The sequence below is a fragment of the Cygnus atratus genome, chromosome 16 (assembly GCF_013377495.2).
Source record: "Cygnus atratus isolate AKBS03 ecotype Queensland, Australia chromosome 16, CAtr_DNAZoo_HiC_assembly, whole genome shotgun sequence".
NCBI classification, from domain to species: Eukaryota; Metazoa; Chordata; class Aves; order Anseriformes; family Anatidae; genus Cygnus; species Cygnus atratus.
In genome coordinates, this window is record NC_066377.1 from 1,952,896 (window position 1) to 1,973,030 (window position 20,135).

General features: G+C 66.3%; 1 protein-coding gene across 2 annotated transcripts; it reads right to left on the reverse strand.

The window, feature by feature from the left end:
• Positions 1-3,042: 3,042 nt before the first annotated feature.
• RGS19 (regulator of G protein signaling 19) lies at positions 3,043-19,184 on the reverse strand. 2 transcript variants are annotated; one of them, XM_035548315.2, is made up of 6 exons: positions 19,107-19,184; positions 7,700-7,845; positions 7,161-7,297; positions 4,910-4,984; positions 3,951-4,185; positions 3,043-3,247 (listed from the first exon to the last, which is right to left on the reverse strand). In XM_035548315.2, the coding sequence occupies exons 3-6, from the start codon at positions 7,259-7,261 to the stop codon at positions 3,059-3,061; spliced, it is 600 nt and encodes a 199-aa protein (XP_035404208.1). In that variant the 5' UTR covers positions 7,262-7,297; positions 7,700-7,845; positions 19,107-19,184; the 3' UTR covers positions 3,043-3,058. The 2 variants fall into 2 exon arrangements, with proteins under 2 accessions (XP_035404208.1, XP_050569965.1); XM_050714008.1 differs by lacking the exon at positions 19,107-19,184 and adding an exon at positions 10,183-10,282.
• Between the last annotated feature and the right edge of the window lie 951 nt (positions 19,185-20,135).

Below are 20,135 nucleotides of genomic sequence, written 5' to 3' on the forward strand. Positions count from 1 at the left end.
TTTGGTCTGAGACTTAATTCCTCTTCCCTTCTCTTCTTTCCTGGGTTTCCTCGCCTTTGGCTGGGGTGGTGCAGCATTCAGGGGACCCCCGCAAGATCTCTGAGCACGAGGCTGCTGGGGAGCTCCCCTCTGCGCTTCAGCTCGTTGTGCTCACGAGCAGTAACGGAGCATTTGCAGTAACATCTCCTACAGCATCGCTCCCCCGTTCCGGAGTGAAAAACAAGTATTTCCACTGGCTTTTCAGCATGCCAGACAGCAGACATTCACCAGAGACCTTGGAGATGCTTAGAGGGGAGTAAGCAGCCACATGAAAGCAATGGAAAACGTGCTCGCAGGCCCTTTGAGGGCTGTGTTCCTCTCGAGGCAGTGATCCCAACAGGATCCTTTGCTCAGGGCTTTCACTTTACGGGGTGCAGCCAAGTCTCCCAAGAAGGAAAAGATTCAAAGACGCTGACAACTTGTTAAGCCTCACGAGTCTTGCGGCGGATGGGATTATTCGAGCCAGGCTTGTGAGGGAACAGTGTCCTCACAGTAATGCTTAAAAAAAGCTTCAGGATCTAAACCCAAAGCTGGCCAAGGCACTCTGGCTCGTGCACTGTGAACAGGAGCCAGCTAATTACCAGTTGCTGTTGCTTTTCTTCTTGTATTACTGTAAGGAGGGGAGTTAAGCTCGGGTGCAATTTGCTGACAGTCCCGAATTGCATGTGGAGATGCAGAAACAGGAGCTCCTCAAAAGCTGGGGAACAGAATCTGGTCCCGTGGCATCTTCCTGTGCCTTTTGCTCTAGCTTCTGGGACAGGAACAGCTACACACCGATGGCAGTCCGGGAGGGGGAAGACCTTGGGTAAAGAGGTGTCTCAGCGGGAAAGGTTCCCTTACAAGAAACGTAAAAGCAGCAGGATTGTGAGCAGGAGACGAACTGGGGTCTCTGCTGGGCTGAGACCTGCAGTGAGCAGAGAGGGTCCGACCCCCTGCCGTGCTCTTGAACGGCTTCAGGGATGCTCAGCCTCCAAACCCTGCACCAAGCAGGTTCTGAGAACGTTCTGCAAGTAAGGAAATGAGGCAAACCCAGACTCAGAGGTAAAATCTCTCCAGTGCGGGGTCCGAGCTCTGCCCTGCTGCACTCGCTTGGCCGAGCCCCTCGTTTGGCATCGCTCGTTGGCGCTGCCCCGCTCGCATCACTCCCGAGCACGAGCAGGGAGAGCGCCCCAGGCAGCGAGGCTGTTGCTTTGCTGCTTTTGTACCCACCACAAACATTACCTTGGGTTTTAAGCGGCTGCTGGGAGCAGGATTTGAGCTGCCGCCCGCTGTGGGAGCCCGGCTGCTGGGGCTCGCAGCCTGCCATCGCCTCACGTGTTGGTAAGGACCGAATAATAAAAAGACCGACATTCCTGAGCAAACGAACTATCCCTGGTCTCTCTCAAAAATACATTTGCCTGAACTGCATTTCCAGCTTGGCACACAGAGCCAAGTTTACTGACATGAATTTCCACACAGTCACACCACTAGGAAGGAAGGAAACAAAAAAAAAAAAAACCAAAAAAAAAAAAGCTGGGAATTTTTTTGTTTGCTTAAAGAATATCTTCAATAAAAAGAACCAGTGCTTTTTTTTTTTTTTTTTTTTTTTAAGGGGTGAAGAGAGAAAAGGGAGGGGGATGAACGTGGAGCCCTGGGGCTCTTCTTGGCCGGGAGGAGCCAGGGCTGTCGTGGCGTGACTCCCCGAAGGGCTCGCGGGTCCGTGGCCAGCCGGGGCTGCGGCGCTGGCTTCGGTTCAGCGTGGAGGGCAGAAACGTCGCGGTGCTGGGAGCCGGGGCTCCAGTAAACAACTCCTCATGCCGTACAGAAATACACAGATCTTACATATCTTCCCCGTGACACTTCCCATCGCACGTGGAGCCCTGCCTGGCCGCTGCTGCGTGCCCAGCGCCAAGCTCCTCCCGCGGGACGAGGGCAGACCCCCGTTTGTTGTGCTGGGGGAGGCGCGGGATGGGCACAGCCTTCGTGTTTGGGGTCCTGGTGCCTGCGGGTTTCTGCAGGAGGGCAAATTCACCCGCAGCCCGCACGGATCTTGGCCCTGGGCTCGCTGAAGCGAGGACGTGGGGTGCTCAGGGCTTGGGGTGACGTGGGTGAGCCCCGGTGCTGGGGTGTTGGATGGGGACGGGCTGGCAGAGGGGGCAGCTCCGGGACACCCCCTCCTCACGCTTTGAGTGCATCCTTGGGGCCAAATCCCTACTGCTGGGGCCCTTCTGGAGGCTGAGCCCCTCAGGCTGCCTCCCTCTGCCCCCTCGGAGCGGCTCTCCCCCAGCAGGACGTGGGACGTGGTCCTCTCCTGTCCCCACTCCAGCCCTGGGATGTCCCCCAGACCTTTTGGGCGACACAAACGGGCTGCAGGACTGCTCCCCCCCCCCCCCCCCCCGTCGGCCACTTCAAACAGACGGAGCGATGTAAACCTGACAAGTTTTTATATGTACACAGACGTTTGTCAAACCCCCCCCTCCCGCCCCTCGAGACGACCCCCCCCCGTAAAAGCCAACGAAAAAAGCATTTAAAATAAAAAGATTAAAAAAAACAAACAACCAACGATTGACCTTCCCCCCGCCCCCCCCCAAACCCCCCCAAGGAAAAAAAACCAAAAACAGTCCCCAAATGGGTCTCAGGTGGGAAACGGGGATGTGCTGTGTCCCCAGGTGCGGTGGAGAGGGGATAAAGTGACCTCTTCAAAATGGGGTGCGGGGGGAGCCGGGGAGGGGGGGGGGGGCGGCGAGCCCCGGGCGCTCCCCAGCTCGCTCCGGCCGGCGGCGGGGACGGGGCAGGGTTCAGTAGTACGGAGCCACCCCGGGCTGCGGTGCCACCAGCCCCGGGGACAATCCTGGAGGGTGGCCGTGGGGGGGGGGGCCAGCGCTGCCCGGCGGCCCAGAAACCGGCCTGAGGGTTCGTAGGTAAAAAGCTAAAAACTCGGGGGGCTGGCGGGGGGGGGGGGGGGGGTGAGGACGGGCCGTGTGTCCCCCTCCCCGGGTGCCGCGTCCCCGCTGGGCGTCCCCGTGGCCGGCGGGTGCCCTTAGGACTCCGAGGAGGAGCGGGAGACGCTCTGGAGCAGCGATTTGTATATGGCAGAGTTCAGGAAGCGAGGGTAGGAGTCTCTGTGCATGAGCGTGTAGATCTGGAGCTGCGCGTCGTCGAAGGTGTGCGAGGACGGCTCCTGCATCTTGCGGTTGATGACCTCCCGCACCCGCGAGTCCAGGCTCACCTGGGCGGCACGGAGAGAAATCGGGGTTGGGGCGGGGGTGGGGAGCCCAGCGCCGAGCCCTCCCGGCCCCGACACCCACCCCCGGGCAAAAGCCTCGCGGGACCAGTGCCAAATGCTGGCCCCGTGGCTCCGAGGGGAGGAACTGGGGACCACCCCGGTGCCACGCACAAACGGGGCACCGCGGCGTGCCGGCAGGACTGCTCCATCCCTGGCAAGGGGCTGGGGAAAGGGTTTCAAATGGGCTCGCACGGGGCTGTTTGGTTTTTTTTTTGGGGAGGGGGGGTGCTGTCGCCCTGTCCCCTCGCTGGGCGCAGGGCTGCGGCTCGGGGTGTCCCCACCCGGGGATGCTGCAGCATCTCCTCGGCCCGCTGGTGCCCTCGTGAGGTTTCGGCCCCGCAGCACAGCCCTGCTGAGCCACGGCCCAGCGCGGCGAGGAGCTTGGGGATGGGGACGGGGATGGGGACGGGGATTGGGACACTGCTGTGCACGAGCAAGGGGCAAAGCCTTTACCCTGTGCTGTCCCGGGGGGGTTGGCACGATCCCTCCGCATCCCTGCTCTCCTCCAGCTGAGCCAGGGTCCCCAGCGTGTCCCCGACACCCCAAACAGCCACGTGGGTGCCCTTTCCCTAACGAACCACCCCCAAAGCCTCACTTGCAGCCCGCGCGACCCCTGCCCGAGCTCAGGAGGGGCCCTGCCCCCTACCTCCTTGGGCGAGAGGATGGAGATGTAGTCCTCGTAGATCATCCTGGCCTTCTCGTCGATGGTGTGTTTGTTGCACTCGGTTTTGAGCTCCTCGCACGCCAGCCAGAAGAGCATGTTCTCCTCGCTGTACTCAGTCCGCAAGAACTCCCGGAAGACGTTGCGGCCCGCCGGGCTCTTCATCAGCTTGTCGAAGGACTGTGCCCAGCCCCGCACCTCCTCGGGCGTGGGTTTGGCGCTGCGGGGTCGCCGGGGGCGGGGGAGGCAAGGGGAAAGGGTTACCGCAGGAGCGGGACACGGGATGGGACGGGAGGGCTGTGGATTCCCCACTGCATCCCCACCCGTGACTCCGTGCACATCCCCTAGAACAGGGATGGTCCCAGGACACCCCCCTCCCCCCCCCCCCCCGAGCCATCCCAAATGCACCCCCTGAGCTCCTGCTCAGGCTCTGCTCATTGCGGAGCTCCCGGGGGTCCCCAGAAGCACTCACGGGGTTTGTCCTGCCTCCGTTCGGCCAGGCCGGACCCCGGGCTTGGTTTAAACCGAATTTCCCCAAATGAGACCCGTTTTGCTGCCGGCCTTGCACAAAGACAGGAGGGAGCACAGCCCCTGCCCGTGCCGAGCTGCGCTGCGGGCAGGGCGAGGAGGCAGGGCTGCTCCCCGCAAACAACCCTCGCTACAGCAAGGCAGGGGCAATAATTGCTGCTGGCTAATTAAGACACCTGACCCCCGGCAACGCCGCGCCTGGTGCTGCACAGGGCACCCGTGGGTGGGCTGTGTGCGGGGGGGGGGTCCGTCCCGTGCCCGAGGGAGCAGACGTTTGGTGCTGGCACCCCGGTCCCGCTCCTCGTAGGTGCCGCAGGAGGCTCGGCGCGTGGTTCCCCGTGCCGTGCCACGCCAAGCTGTGCTGTGCCATGCCAAGCCATGCCGTGCCATGCCCCCGGCGCTGCCCCTGCACTCACCACGCTTCACAGTTTGGGATGGTCTCCAGTTTGGTCTCCCGAGACGCCCTCCATGCTCGCTCCCGGTCCTCGTTCCTAACGGGGAGACGGAAAGGTAGAAACGGGCGGCGGGGGCCGGGGCTGCTGCCCCCACCCCATCCCCGGTAACTCCTGGCCGACAAATTTCCTCCGTGGGCACCCACATCCCGCACCCCCGGCTCTCCCCCGGGTGCAGCAGCACCCTGCCCGCGCCCAGCACCCCGTCTCCCTTCTTGTGCAACTTCACCCCGGTCGTGCAATGGTGTTTCCTGCGCTCGGGGCGCCGCTGTGCCGGGGCTGAACCGGGGCCAGCACCGGGGCTGGGCAGCAGCAGCAGCAGCCGCAGAGGTCGGCAGCCAGGTGCAGCCGGCGTGCACCGCGCCACCCATCGCCAATAAATGGCTGCAGGATGCTGCGGGCCGGGCGCTGGGCCGGGTTATCGCCCTCTCCAGCTGCCAGCGGGTCCCGGCTCGTGCAGGAAGAGCGCGGCTGGGATAAATTTGGGAAGGCAAAGGGCTGAACCCTGCACCCTTGGTGCACCAGGGATGCCCCAACCCGGAGCCGGAGCGCACGACGGAGACACCGGGGCACCGGCATCCCCCGCTCCCCCCGATCCTCGCCCCCACGGTGCAAGAGGAAAGCGGCCTCCAGCCAACTTCCCCCCGGGGCCCGCGAATTTCGGAGCCCGGCGCCAACCACAGCGCTTCCTGCTTGCGACACTGCCCCTCGGCGCTCGCACACCATCGGCCCTGCAAACTTCTTCCCCCCGGCAGCGGGCGGGTGGGCGAAGCCGCCGCGCGGTGGCTGCGGCTGCGGGCACGTCCCTGCCCACGCTGTCCCCAAAGGGTTTGTCACCCGGCCCTGCCGAGCCCGGGGATGGCTCGCGCCGGTCCTCGCTCGCTTTCTGCGAGGCTTTTCTGTCCCGCCTCTGCTCGTGAGCTCTTGCAGACACCGAGGAGGGAGGCAGGGAGGTGGCACGCTGCCCGTGCCCGAGTGTCGCCGAGCCTGGGGCTGGCTGCGAGGGGAGCTGCTCTGGGGCCTCGCTGCGTTGCAAATTGGAGGAAACGAAGCTGGTGAGGAGATGGGGCCCCAAGGACACAGCAGAGGCTTGCGGGGCCGCGGTGTGGCAGTGCTGAGGAGGCGCCGGGGGTTTGCAGAGGACTGCCACACCAGCGCTGGGGTGTGCCGTGGGGCTGCCCGGCGCTCAGCTCCGGGTCTGGATGCTCTCAGTGGCCACAAAGCCTGAAGCTGCCGCGAAGTCATCAGGGATCTCAGTGGGCTGACGCGGAGGACGGAGAAGAGCAGACGGGCTCCCCAAAATCCGGTCATCCAGCGACAAAAGGGAGCCGGGAATCCTCGGAGAGGAGGGGAGGCGCAGCCGAAGGCGAGCAGCTGGTGGTGGCCTGGCTTCGGGCAGCACCGGGGCCCAGCTCTGCACGGCACCACGCACAGAGGTCCCTCTGCCCGGCTGTGAGACCTGCCCAGAGCAGCCGGGTGCCCTGGGGCGGGGGGGGGACCCAGGTTTGGGATGAAGCAGGAGGGCAGCAGGGCCCAGCTCCTCGCTCTGCTGCCGCCTGCTTCCCACGCGCAGCCCGGCCGGGGCCTTCCAGCCCCAGCAGCGCCCTTAATGCAGCGCAGGACGAGGGTTCCCGATGCTGCTTTCCGCTCTAGATATTTTAAAAGCCTTGGCTGAAGGGAAGGAGTCGTGGTGCGCCGAGGCTTGGCTCCGCAGCGCGAGCTCCCCGGGCTCTGCGCAGAGGCGAGCGACGTGTGCTCCCCGCTACAGCCCCGCGGATTTCCCGGTCCCCTCCAGGTACCAACACCGCCTACAAACCCTGTGCACATCCTTTCTGGTCGCAGCACCCGCTCGGCTTTCAGCTGCCAGCCGAACACGAGCACACAAACATCCCGGAGGTGAGAGGGCCTGGCTCCATCCCGGCCGCGCTCCCGCACCCGCTGCCCACGGGGCTGCGACCAAAAGGCTGCTGAGCACCCCGGGGTGGGGGCTGCTAGGGGAACCTGTCCCCCCCCCCGTGATCCTGTCCCCCATATCCCGCGCACCTCCTTGGGCAGGGGCCGCATCCAAGCCCTTGGTGCTGCACGAACCACGGAGGACCAGGAGCGACCCCCCTCGCACCTCCCGCGCGCACGGCCAGGCCGCCGCCGTCGCGTTTCGGACCACGTGGGGACGGGGGGGGGGGGCACGGCGGGCGGGGATGGGGGGGGGACGTACCACGAGCAACTGCAGCAGCAGCACCAGCAGAAGCAGCAGGCGTTGGGGCGGTGGTTGCTGGCGGGTTGCACCGTTGTCGGAGAAGTCTCATGCCGGGACATCGGAAGGGGTGTCTCTGCGGACGCGGGTCCTGCGTACTGGAAGGCAGAGGAGGGCGCGGGGCGGGTGAGCGAGCTGCGGGCAGGACACCGGCACCAGCTTCCCCCAGCCCAAAAAGCAGCTTTTGGGCCCGCGCTGTGGGCAACGACACCTCGGAGCTCAAACGCATCCGAGGGGCAGCCCCAGGGCAGCTCCCCGCTGCAAGCAGGAGGCCCCAAACCCTCTGCTCACGGGCGAACCGCTGTCCCCATCGCTCCCACCAAGCACTGTGAAGGCTCGGGCTCTTCCTCCCCGTACGAACACGGAGGTGAACGCGGGACCCCAGCACCGTGACTTACATTTTGGGCTCCCCCTTGCCATCCACAGCCGTCAGCCAGCCCCGAGCCTTCGCCCCCGCCGCCTCCCCCCCCCGCCTCCCCCAGCCCCGGTCTCCGTCTCACCTGCGTCCCAGCCTCATACACGGTGGACGTGGGGGGGTCGTGCTGCGGGGGCCCTTCTGCTGCTCGCCGCTCCTCCCAGGCTGCGGGTCGTGACCCGTGGCGCCGACACAGCCCCGCTAGCGTCCCTGCAGCCTCCTGGATGGAGCCTGCGGGAAGCGAGGGGGGGGGCACCGCGTTACCCCCGCGGCGAGCGCCGATCCTGCCGGGGAGCAGCTCGGGCAGGGCTGCTCCATGCTGGGAAGGGCCCGTCGCAGGCTGCGGGCTGGGGCACGGCAGGCAGGCAGAAACGGTGCGAGAAAAGGAAGTGAAAAGGAAAGGAGGAGGGGAAAGCAAGGCAGCGGGCGCTCCGGCTGCCCCACGCCGCGCTGCGACCCCCTCTCGTGCGTTGCTGGCAGGGTGACGGCAGCTGCGCCCTGCCGGGCACCCATGGGTGCGGGGCTCCTGGGGGCTGCTCTGGGCTGGCCCCAGGTTCGATGCCCCCAAATCTTGGCTCTGCCCTGCTGTGTTTGGCTACACAAAGCGGGTCGGGGGTGCCGAGCCCTGCACGCAGCAGCGGGGCCGGGCGGGCAGCGGGGTTGAGCCCTGCATGCCCCCGGCCGTGCCCCGTGCCACGGCTGTGCCCCGGGGAGCCGCGGCCGGACCCCGGCGGCGCATTTTGGGGATGGGGAAGTCGGAGCCGCTCCGCGGCATCATGTGAGTGGAAGGAACCGGGGGGGAAGTTCTCCGAGCTCCCGGCACTAAACCAGACCCGACGGGTGCCAAGCAGCGGCCGAGCCCCGAGCTCTCCATTGCGGCTCACCCCGCTCGCCTGCCCCACGGCCCCCGGCAGCCCTGGCCCGAAGCAGCCCCGACCCCACCGCCCCTTGTCCCATCACCCAGGGTCAACATCCTGCCACAGCCCCAGGTCCGGGGTGCAGGACAGGGCTGTCCCCAGGTTTTGGGGACAGGCTGAGCGGGGGGATGCTGGTGGCGGGCGCTCGGAGCCGTGCACCAAGGCTGCAAGGGCCGGGGGCTGCGGTCGCCCCCTCCCCGGGCACGGCCACCCCATGGCAGAGCCTTCAGCGAGCTCCTGGCCCCGGCCCTTGAAACCCTCCCGCTGGCTCCCCTCGCTCCCACAGGAACTAAAAAGGAGCGAGGCTGTGTTTCTCTCCCAATTGTCCCTATTTATAGACCCGAGTGCTGGCAGGACGGCTGTGACCTTGTCACCCGGCTCGGCAGCGGGCTCTGCGCCCTCAGACAGGCGCTGCTGTCAGGTGCATTTAAAAATCCTCGTTTGTTTTGTTTTGTTTTTTTTTCCCCTTTGCTTTGCTTCTCCCAGACCGAGGCCCCCTTCGCTCCCACCAGCCGCTCTCCCCCCCTGCCCGCAGGCAGCAAAATCCCACAGCGAACCGGCAGGGACTGGGGGTGCGAATTACAGCAACGGGGCTGCGGGAACGGGGCAAACGTGGGGGAAAGCTGGGTGCTGGGAACACCCCGCTGCAGGCGGCCCCGGGGCAAAGAGCAGGAGGCCGTGGGGTGGCCGAGGGCTGGGGACAGGGGGACGGGGCCGCAGGGATGGGGCCAGCGGGGCCGGCGGATCAGGAAGCGGGGCCGCGCGGTGCGAGAGCCTACGGGCGCCGGAGGGGAGGCGCGGGTGCGCACGAGGCTGCGAAAAGAGGAAGGCGGACGAAAAAGGGGACGTTTCCCAAGCAGAGGCGAGAGACGCCCCGACAGCCACCCTCGTCCCCACCCTGGCAGCTCCCCGAGCTCCCTGGGGGCTTCGCCGGTGCTGCCCCTTGCCCGGTGAGGCAGCCGCGGCACCCGGCCTCGGGGTCCCTGCGTGCTGGGTGTCTCCAAACCATGGCATCTTGTGCCCCCATGACGTCCTCGCTGAGCCCAGTGCTGCCCCGCAGCTCTCCCCATCCCAACGCAGAGCGTGACGAGGACGGGGCCGTGCCGCCCCGGTGCCTTTCACCGCTCCAAGCCCCCATTCGGCTGCGCATGACGGAAGCTACCCAAAATCGCTTTGGAAGGGAAAAGTCCCCTTCCCCAGCCTGGCTGCCTCCTTACGGGGGCCGCCATGGTGTCAGCTCGGCCCCCAGGCACCATGTGCACGGCTGGCCCTGGGCGAAGGCACCAAAATCGCCCCGCACCGGCTGCAAGAGGCCCCGCGCACCCTGACACCGCGCAGCAAAGCCACGGCGAGCGCTGACCCAAGCGATGGGGGCGATGCCCCCGCACGCACCCCGTGCTCCCCGAGCTGGGCACGGTGCCTGGAGCCACCCTGGCAGCGCCGGGGCATCCTCCTCCTCCTCCTCCTCCTCCTCCTCCTTCTCCTCCTCCTCCGGCCACAAATCGGGGCACAACCGAGCGCCGCGCCCCGCGCCCGCCCCGGCCCCGCCTCGCCGAGCCCCCCTGCACCCACCCGGCCCCCGTCAGGGACGTCCCAGGGGCAGCCCCAGCGTCCCCAAGGGGCCACCACAGCAGCGCATCCGTCCGCGTACCTGCGCTCCGGCCATCGCCACGCCGCCGCCGGCACCCGGCTGGGCTCGGCCCGGCAGCCTCAGCGGGAGCGCGGCATCGCCCGGCTCGGCGGGCAGGGAGACGGGAGAGAAAAGAAGAAAGTAAGAGAAAAGAAAAGAAGCCGAACACATCCTCTCACAGGAAAGGGAGTGGTAAGGGAAGTGGCAAACTCAAACGAAGAGTTCAGACCTTTTTTGGGAAAGCCCCGCCAAGGCCCGGCTGCTCGCCCCGCCGCTGCTCCGCGCCGGCCAAGAGCCGCGGGCGCCCGCTCGGGTGGCACGGGAGGGCAGCGCCACGGGCACCGGGCAGCCCGGGGGCACGAGGAGCCCTGGTGGCGGCAGCGGCGGGGCCGTGCTTTCTTCCTGCTTCCTCCCCTCGGCTGCCTCCTGCCGATGCCGTAAGCGTGAGAGCAGCGTGGGGACAGGGCTGTCCCGGCGGTGCCGGGAGCCCATCGCGGTGCCGGGCGTTTTGGGCATGGTGGGGACGGTCAGGGCGCGCCGGCGGTGGAGCAGCCCCGCAGCCGAGGAAGCGGCCACCACGAGGATCCGAGTGATCCTAAGTGACGCGAGGATCCGTCCCGAGCACTTCGAAGAGCCCGCGGTTTCCACCGCGCCGCGCCCCAGGATTTTTCGGGTCTCCGGAGCCTCCCAGGGCTCTGCCCGCGGGGCGAGGAATTCGGCGGCGGGCGAGCGGGGCCGGTGAATCCGGGCGGGCTGAGTCAGAGCCTCGCACGGTGCCTTCTAGCAGCATCTGCGCGGAACAGGGATGCGCCAGCCTGCTTGACATGCAGAGTAGAGCTGTACTCCCTCGGCCAAGAGTGACTCACAAACAAAGTTGTTTGTTTTTTTTTTTTTTTTTTCCTCTTTAGAAAAAAAAAAAAAAAACACGAGAGAGAAAAATCAGACGCACGACCTCAGCTTCCTTGATTGAATTTGCCCTCGGCAGCGCTGCGGGCGGAGGGGGCTCCACCCCCGGCTCCGGGTGCAGGCACCGGGCACGGCCCCGCTGCTGCCACGAGAAGAGCCAAGGGGCCGTGGCGATGGCAGCGTGCCCTGCTCGGCCACCCCAGGGCAGCTCCGAGCCCCGGCCGCAGCACGTGCCCGTTATCAGCCCGGCCCAGCGCCCTGCTCGCTGCCTCGCCTCCCCCGGGGGATGCCGGCTGTCACCTCCTCCCGACGCCGTGCACCCCAGCACCCAAAAACAAAGCGGCCGCATCGGCACCATCCCAGGGCCGAGCACGCACCGCAGCGGGGGGGAAGCCCCCTGCGAAGTCCCCCCGCGTTTTAGCAGCTTTTTTTCCTGCACCTTGGCCCCACGGTGGGGTACGGCACCGGGTGGGGATGCTGCGGGGCCGGGACTCCCACCAGGCACCCGCATTTCCCACTGCGCCCAGACAGCGCCTGGGGAGCCGGAGCTGGGGCTTCGCCGCCGGGCCTCATCCTGCACCGCCTGCGGGGACCGGAGCAGCTGAGCAGCGCCGCTCTCCTGGAGGCTATCGGGGCTCCTTGGATGGGGACGTTTTGTTTCTCCGGGCGCAGAGTGCCTCGCACCCGAAGCTCGTTTATTTTCCATGGGGTTTCCCTTTCCAGCTCCCGGACCCGCGTGGGAGCCCCCAGCACCCCCAGCTCGCTGGGCACCGCCTGGCACCGCAGGTATTTTTATTTTGCACCGCGGCGGTTAGCTTTCTGCCAAAGGAGGGAGCATCCCTGTGTATTTTAGGGGTCAAAGAGGTAAGGCCAGGCTGGACCCGCAGCCATATGAGCTCTGCTGCCTCTCCGTGCCCCAGAGGGGCTGCAAAACACCCGGAGGTCGTGCCCCCCACTGCCACCCGTGGAACCGTCCCCACGGGACGGTGCGGGGACACCGCAGGGCTCGTCCTCACCATGCCTCCCGCAGCCCTCCCAGCTTCTGGCATCCACAACCTCAGCACCTCCGACCTCTGCCAAACCTGCCAAATCCATCTGGAATCGGCCACCGGGCCCGGAGAGCCGTGGGCCAGCCCCGTGGGCAGCCCCAGAGGGTGGCAGCGGGGCCGGGACCCCCGGGACCCCCTCTCCCAGGGCTGCCCCATGGGCACACGGCGCCGCCGAGCCCCACAGCTGCCTCCCGCCCCCGCAGCCTGCCCCAGCCACCTGCCGGCGCACAGGAAGTTTTAGGAGCTATTCTTAGACACTGTTTTTTTGTGTTTTTTTTTTTTTTTTCTCCCTTCAACAATTAGAAAAGGACTAAAAAGGCTGGGCTCGAGCCCCCGCACCGGCCTGGTGTCCTACGGGCACAGGGCAAGGCTGACCCCGGACGCTACCGGGAGGTGCCAGCGCTGCCCACGACCGCAGCCGGGCACCGGCCGGATCTGGGGACCCGTGGCCCCATGGGGACGAGGGTGGAGGTGACGCTCCCACATCTGCACCTCCCCACCGCCCTGCCCAGCGCCAGCACCGCCAGCACCCGCAGAGGCACCCGCGCACGTGGCGGAGGCGGCGGCAGCGAGCGGATGCCTCCGGGGGAGCCCGGCTGTGATTTTTCTGCCACCCGCTACGGCGGGGGAGAGGCAGGGCCTGCCGACAGGAAGGAGGAGATGCTGCACGCGGCGCTTGGTTTGTCCCAGCACCTCCCTCGTCTTTAGCACCGGGTATTTCTGCAGCGAGCACCCTCCGAGCCAAAACCCGTCGCTATTCCCCTCAAAACACCCCAGCGAACACGCCCCGAGCGGACGCGCGGCCGGCAGCCTCCCCTTCGGCCCCGGCTCCTGCACAGAAACGTGGTTAATTATTTCACGGCGTTAAAAATAGCACCCGCGACAATCAGCTGGGGGATTTAATAAGGCAAGCCCTGACAATTATGTTTCTATTAGGAGAGGTACCGTGGCGTTGTTAAGGCAGGCTCCCGTTAAGCACTCGGTAATGAGCCATGCGAAAGGAGAAAGATCCCGGTAATCAATACCCGGCGGGGGCTAAAACGCACGGACCGAGCCCGGAGGCTCGCAGGAGAGAGGGAACGAGGGAAGGGAGGGAAGAAGCGTCGGCGTGGCCGCAGCTCCAGCCCCGGAATTGCAGCGGGAGGCGGCAGGACTGGTCGGGCACCTCGAGCAGGCAGAGCCGGGCAGGCAGCACCCGGTGCCGAGCATCCCCGGCCCCAGCGCCTGCACCGTGCACCGAGACGCCAGCATCGGTGGGAGCCGGCCATGGGTAACCCCCCCCCCCACCCCCCGTGAGAGGAGAGCGCGGCGAGGATCTGCTCCCGCCTGGCTTTGTCCTGCAGGAACCCAGGTGGGGTGCGGGGGGGACACCGCCCGACCCTATCCACACGCACCCGGGAGCGCGTGGCACGGCTCCGCCGGGATTCGGAGTCATCTGGGGGCTTGGGGAGTGCAAGAGAAGAAGGGGAAGAAGAGGAGGAATTGACCTTTCCGAGGAAATGAGGAACCAGGAGGAGGATAAACCCCGGAGCGAGGTGAAAGGATGGGGAAAACCCCTGCGTGCCGGGGAGTGCTGGATCAAAGGGCTCGCTTACCGCGGCTCCGAGCGCTCGCCGATGGGCGACGTTCCCCCCAGCCCCGGGATGAGACCAAACCCCTGCTGGGAAGCTGCTGGCTGATTCTGGGGACCCGCACCCGGTGGTTTGGGATCCTGAGCTGGCACGGGCGGGAGGTGGCTCCGGACGCACCGAGGACGCGTCCGGCCCCGCTCTCATTGATGTGGTCAGGGCAGGGCTGTGCTCAGCAGCCGCTCGCCTGGCACAGGGACCGGCCGGGGCCACGCCACCCCCATGGCCGGGGGCTCAGGGGAACACCTCCCAAATGCTGCACACGGGAGGCGTCGGCTCAGCTTGGCTGCTAGAGCCCAGCAGGCCCCTGCCCTGCGGACGCCTGCCAGCCCCTCTGCTGCCCCCATCCACGGGGCATCCCCCAGGAGAGCGTCCCGCGGGCTGACACCCCGGGCAGGGGAGATTTGGTGACCTGACTCCTTGTCCCAGCTCTGGAGCACCCCAGGGGACACAGGCGACCCCCGCGCTGCCAGCACAGCGGTGATGCTCTGCCCTGCCCTGCCCTGCCCTGGCCCTGCTGAGCACCGGGGAGCTCTGCGCGCGGCTCGCATCCTCCGAGAGCAGCCCCGGGGGTTATTTAAAAACCCAAACCAAAGGGGAAGAAAGGCTGCGGGGTTCGGCTCGGCCACCCCCGGGGAGGAGCTGGCAGCGGCAGAGGAAGGAAGCGCTGTCACCCTGCACGGCCCCTGCGCCACGGGGACAGCCCACGGCCGCTGCTTTCTGCGCAGGCACCTCCGGCACCGGCGCAGCCGCTGGATGCATCCTGCTCCGGCTGGGGCAGCCCGGGCACGGCGGGGTGCTCACTGCGGCTCCCTGGGCCGTGGCATCGCAGGGGTGGCCCTCGCTGGGGACCTCAGTGAGTCCCCTGGTGTGAGAGGCCACGCCGGTCCCCTTTTGGAGCCCTGGAGGCCAGGGAGGCCCAGGGGATGCTGCAGGGCTCGGCTGTGCCTGTTGGAGGACACGGGTGCTCGCCCGCCACCGCTGCCACGGCAATGCCCAGCACCAAATCCCCTCTGCCAGCTCCCTCCTCGTGAAGAAAGCCACGCCGGGCTCACGAGCGGTGTCTTTCCCCATTTCTTCTTTGTTTTCCAAGGCTGGCACGAAGCTCTCCCTTCCTTTTCCGGGGTTGCTGCCCGCTAATGCCAATATGCGGCTGTTTGCTCTTCTCCTGCCCTTTGCACTGACACGCTGCTGGGGCATTCCTCCTCCTGCTCGAGGAAACTCCCCAAGCCCCCATCGGCTTCACGTCTGCAGGAGGGGGAGCAATGGGAAAAAACTCAAACCCTCAGCCCCAAACAGTTTTGCCGGCTCCCCGAGTCCCCTCTATATAGGGCCAGCAGCAAATTCGGCTCCGGGAGGGCTCCCGGCCGCCGGCGCCCATCCCGCCGGCCGCAGCCTCCCCTGCCTTGTGCCCGGGCGAGTGCTGACAAGCGAGGCAGGAGCGTGGAAAAGCTCCGTCCCCAAAGCGAGCGGATCCTCGCAGTCTGAGCAAGGAGCCCTCAGAAGGTCAGCTGAGAGCAGGCGAGGCTGTTTCCAAGGGTGGTTAGAGAACTGGAAGGGCGGCTTGTTCTGAAACGCTCCCATGCGTTTCCCCGCCGTCAGGAAACCCCCTTTTTTCCATGCCCGAGATGAATATTCAAGCTGAACCCCAAAGGACTTTGTAGTTCTCCTTGCTGGTGCTGCTCCGCCCTCCCCGGGGTTGCAGCCCTGCTTCCACAGACGGCCGGGGGCAGGAGGCCGTGCAGGACCAGGACGGGGGGAGGCAGAGCGACCCCCGCTTCGATGCTGAGCTCCATGGTCCTGTGCACCCGACGGAGCCGACAGCGTGGGCTGGGGGCTCTCCCCTCCCCGTGTGCCTCTGCATTCACCTGGATCCAGCAGGAGCCCAGCTTTTGTTTTCTCTTCGGTTTTACCCCAAAGCCACCAGCTGCTGGGTCCCCGGGTGCCACGCGGCACCTGGGTGGCTGCACAGGGGACGCATCCAGGCCACGGGCACGCTCGTCCCCAGCACGCACGCACAGCTGGATTGGAGGCATCTGATCCCTCCGGGAGGTTGTGGCTGTCCCGAAAAGGCTCACGGGCTGTTCGCCACAAGCAACTCCACGGCTCTGCACGGCTCAGCACCACCACGGCAAGCGGGATTTGAGGCTTTCTGCGGGTCAAGCTCCCCGTGGAGCACCCCCGGCCGGCACGGAGGGCGGCCCCGGCCCCGTGGGCTGCCACGAACAGGCTCACTGCAACAGCTAAAAAGCACAGGTGTCCCCAGCGCTGGCCGGGCCCGGCTTGCAGTGAGGGATAACGGAAGAAAACAGGGAAATTAAAACTGCTCGGGTGCCGCCTGATGATAGGGAGGGGAGCAGGAGGGACTGCAGCATGGGGTGGCACGTGGTGAAGTAGACGGGGGAAATAAATGGACTGGGCAAGCCCAGCTGTGATGGAAATGAGCTGGAAGAGGCTCACGGAGCGCTCAGCGGCTGGGGCACAGGGCGAGATGCTTGTGGGGCTGACGCCTGCACGCTGAGCTTTCTCGAGCAGGGACGGCGATGTCCCCACGGAGCTGCCAGGTCGGGGCTGTGACGGGGCTGCCGGCGGGCTCAGCACCTTCCCCTCTTGCACCACACAAGGTGTTGGTCGCCGTTCCCCTGTCTTTTCCTCCCCACACGGCTGAAAATCATTGTTGGAACAAGTTGGAGGGCAAAAAAATAACCGGTGGCGACATCCAATCTCATTTCTTCCCCCAAATTAAGAAGTAGCGATTAAATAACGTCCATAAACAACTGGCTTTAGATCCTCCCCCCCCCTCTGAACAGCTTCTGTAATGGAAACGCACAGAGATGTGCAGAGACGAACGAGGAACTGAGTAATAGGAAGTCTCGGCGAGGCCGCGGGCACGGGGTAACCCGGAAGCGTCTGCGATCCCAGCCGAAGCCCGAAGCGCTGCGCCCCGCGGCGATGCCGCCTCTGGCACGGCCCGTCCGTGGTGGTTGCTCTGTTTTTGGGGTGCTGACTCCTGGCCGGGGGGGTTCGGTGCAAGAAACCAGCCCGAGGAGCAGCAGGCGCTGGCGGGGAAGGCGCGGCGCAGGGTCCCCTCCGGGATGGCTGAGGAACGGAGCCAGAAGCGCGCGGGGCGATCCCACCTCCTCTGGAGCTGCCTTTCCAAAGTCATTTTCTATCCAGAGGATAAAAGCTTGGAGGAAAGGAGGAAAAGCCATGGCAGCCGCTGCTCGTTCCCTGCAGAGGTCGAGGAGCTTCTGGCCTGGATGGGTCAAAAGCGCCAGCGAGTGCCAGGGGCACGGCGCTGCTCCGCCACTCCGTACCTGGGGGTCGCCGGAGTGCAGAGAAGCGCTGTGAGCGTGGAGCTCCCTGTGCCCTTTGCATGGGCCCAGTTGAAACTCAAGATGCTGTAGCCCGAGTCGAGCCTAAAAGTGAGGTTAGAACCAAAGAGCAGCAAAGACAGGAGAGGATGCACTTTGGGAGGTGGCAGAGACATGCTACTCCTGTACCGTGGGCAGCTCAGCATTAACTACCCCGCCGAGGTATTTTTCTCCCTTGCTCTCCCTGGGTTTGAGTAGCATTATCAGATTATCTCCCTTTGGTTCCTTTTTTTTTTGTTGTTGCTTAATAACAGTATCAAAACGGGCACACAGACCCTGATTGAAATATATTCGAGTCACTAAATTCCTTCTTCTCCACTATAATCTTATGAGGTGGAGTTTGTTTAATTGCCGAAGAACACGACTGTATTTTGATTAGCGGCTTGAGTCATTTGTGGGGAAGGGCTGACGCGGAGGAGCTAAAATCCTTGTAGGGAAATCTGATGTGGCGCTCTCCCCTGGGAGACATTCTGAAATATGTGCCCACTGGGGCGACCCGTGTTCCCAACGAGCACGATATCCACCAGGACAGCAAACACCACGGGCTCGGCGCATCCGGCGCGCCACGGGACGAGCGTCTCTATCGACCGGGACGGTGGCGACGCATCCGGAGGGGAACGAACTCCCCTCGCAGCGGGGGAAATCCCTCCCACTCACTTAACACTTTGTTGTTGTTGTTGTTTAGTTTCTTAAACAAGGCCACGGATCCGTGCAGCGGCGGGGAGAGAGAGGGAGCTTCCCGGGGCGGGGGGGGGGGGGGGGGGGGGAACCTCTCCGCGCCCCGCCATGTGCCGCCAGCCGCCCGCGGCGCAGCTCCGCCGGCCGCGCCTGGCCCTCTCCATCCCTCGGCCACGGGGACGCGGCGCCAAGCGGCGGCACCACCCCGCTGCCACGGCGCCCACGTGATGGGCTCGTGTTGGGCGACGGGCAGATGTCACATCCCCATGGGGGGGACATGTCCCGGGCACCGCCGAGCCAGGTCCCCCTGCCCAGCGCTCCTCCGGCGGTGCTGGTGCTGGGGGGGACCCGCTGGGGACCGGAGCCCGCGGTCGCCCTGACCTCAGCCAACCTCCCCGAGCCGTGGCCCCAGCCGGCGAGGTCGGGGCTCCCCGGTGCTGCTGCTCGTAGCGGTGGGGCACAGCGCCCCTTCCGAATCAGGGACCACGCAGGGACCCGGGCGTCCTGCCCAGGATGCTCCAGCGCTGCTTTGGTGCACACCTGTGGGTGCAGCGAGGCCGGGGAGGCCTCCAAGGGGGGGGGGGGGGGGGGCGAAACCCAAGGCAAGCAGCCCCCCCCCCCCCTCCAAGGCTGGGCAAGCCCTGATGCAGCCGGCCCTGCGGCTGGCTGGGGGCCCCCTCCTTCCTCCTTCCTCCTCCATCCTCCTCTTCCTCGCAGGGGCCCTGCCCTCCCCCGGGGGCGATGCGGCGGGGAAGCCCCCCCCCCCCCCCCCCCTTTTGCTCGGTGCGCCGGGTCCCCACGGAGCATCCCGCTACGGGCTGCAGCCCCCTCGGCCCCGGGGGGGGCGTTTGGTGACAGCCGGACACCCGGACAGCAGGACAGATGGACACAGGGCCAGCAGGACGCACGGCCAGCAGCCCGACCCCTCCATCAGCCCCCAGCGCCCCGCCGTGCATGTGGCCGGGGCTGGGGAGGAGGAGGAGGAGGAGGAGGAGGAGGAGGAAGAGGAGGAGAAGGGAGGATGCACGTTAAGGGGGGAGCGCGCACGGAGGGGCGGCGTGGAGAAGGGAGGGATGGGGGGGGGGGGGGGGTCACCGATTTTTGGAGCCCGGGGGGGGGGGGTCCACGGCAATACGCGAGGGAGGGGAGGGCGGCGGGCCCGTGCGCGTGTGTCCGCGCCCCCCCCCCCCCTTTTTTTTTTTTTTCCAGCCTCCCCCCCCCCCCAAAAAAAAAAAAAAAAAAAAAAAAAAAAAAGCCCCAAACCCAGCCCGGGGCGGGGGGGGGGGGGGGCGGGGGGGGGGGGTACTCACGGGCCGGGCATCCGCGCTGCCGCCGCCCAGCAGCGCCGTCCGCTGCCGCCGCTGCCCCGCTGCCCCCGGCCGCCGCCGCTGCGCTGCCGCCGGGCTCGGCACCGGGGGTGGGGGGGGGGGGTGGGGGTTGAGGGGTGGGGGGGGGGGGGGGGAGAGAGGGAGAGGGAGAGGCAACGGGAGCGGAGCGGAGCCGAGCCGAGCCGAGGCACTGCGCACGCGTTTCCCGGCCCCTGCGATCGACTTCCTAAAGCGATTGCGGCTCCTCCGCTTCCTCGCGTCAAAACACAGCGGCGCGGACACGCGGGGACGGAGCGGGCGGCGGTGCTCGGGGCTGGGTTCTGCTCCCGACCGGTGCCCGGGGCGGGGGGGGGGGGGGGATGGTCCTGGGTGTGCAGGCGGTCCCGGCAGCTAGCACCCAGCACCCAGCTCCCAGTACGCACCAGTGCGCAGCGGCAGCGGTGTGCACCCGTGCTGGCGTCCTGCACGAGCGGCCGGGCTGGGATCCTGCACCGGTATCGTGCACCCGGTACCCTGCGCCAGCACCCAGCAGCACACACCCAGTGCTGGTGTCCTGAGGCAGCACACGGTGCTGGGACCCTGCACCGGTATCCTGAGCACGATGCCCTCACCGGCACCCGGCACATTTGCACCAGCACCCAGCACCACGATCCCAAAACCCTAGCCGGCACTGCGGTCCCAAAACTGGCACCCTACCACTCACCGTGATCCCCAAACTGGAACCCTACCCGGCACTATAATCCCCAAACTGGCACCCTACGCAGCACCGTGATCCCAAAACTGGCACCCCACCCAGCACTGTGATCCCCAAACTGGCAGCCTGCACCAGCAATCAATACCAGCACCCTGCACCAGCACCCGCCACATGCACCCAGCACCCAGTGCTCTGCACCAGCACCGAGTGTCTCGCACGCTGTACCCAGTGTTGCCCCAGCACCCTGCAAGCTGCATCAGCGCCCAGTATTGGTGCCCTGCACCAGCACCCAGCCGGCCCCGCACTGTGCCTCTCCA

What these genes read in the sequence shown, in the direction of transcription:
- RGS19 (XM_035548315.2), bottom strand. Translation starts at nt 7,261, where the DNA reads ATGTCCCGGCATGAGACTTCTCCGACAACGGTGCAACCCGCCAGCAAC. An exon ending in TGCTGCTGCAGTTGCTCGTG is followed by an intron (nt 4,985 to 7,160) that starts GTACGTCCCCCC and finishes TCTCCCCGTTAG; the next exon opens with GAACGAGGACCGGGAGCGAG. An exon ending in CCATCCTCTCGCCCAAGGAG is followed by an intron (nt 3,248 to 3,950) that starts GTAGGGGGCAGG and finishes CGTGCCGCCCAG; the next exon opens with GTGAGCCTGGACTCGCGGGT.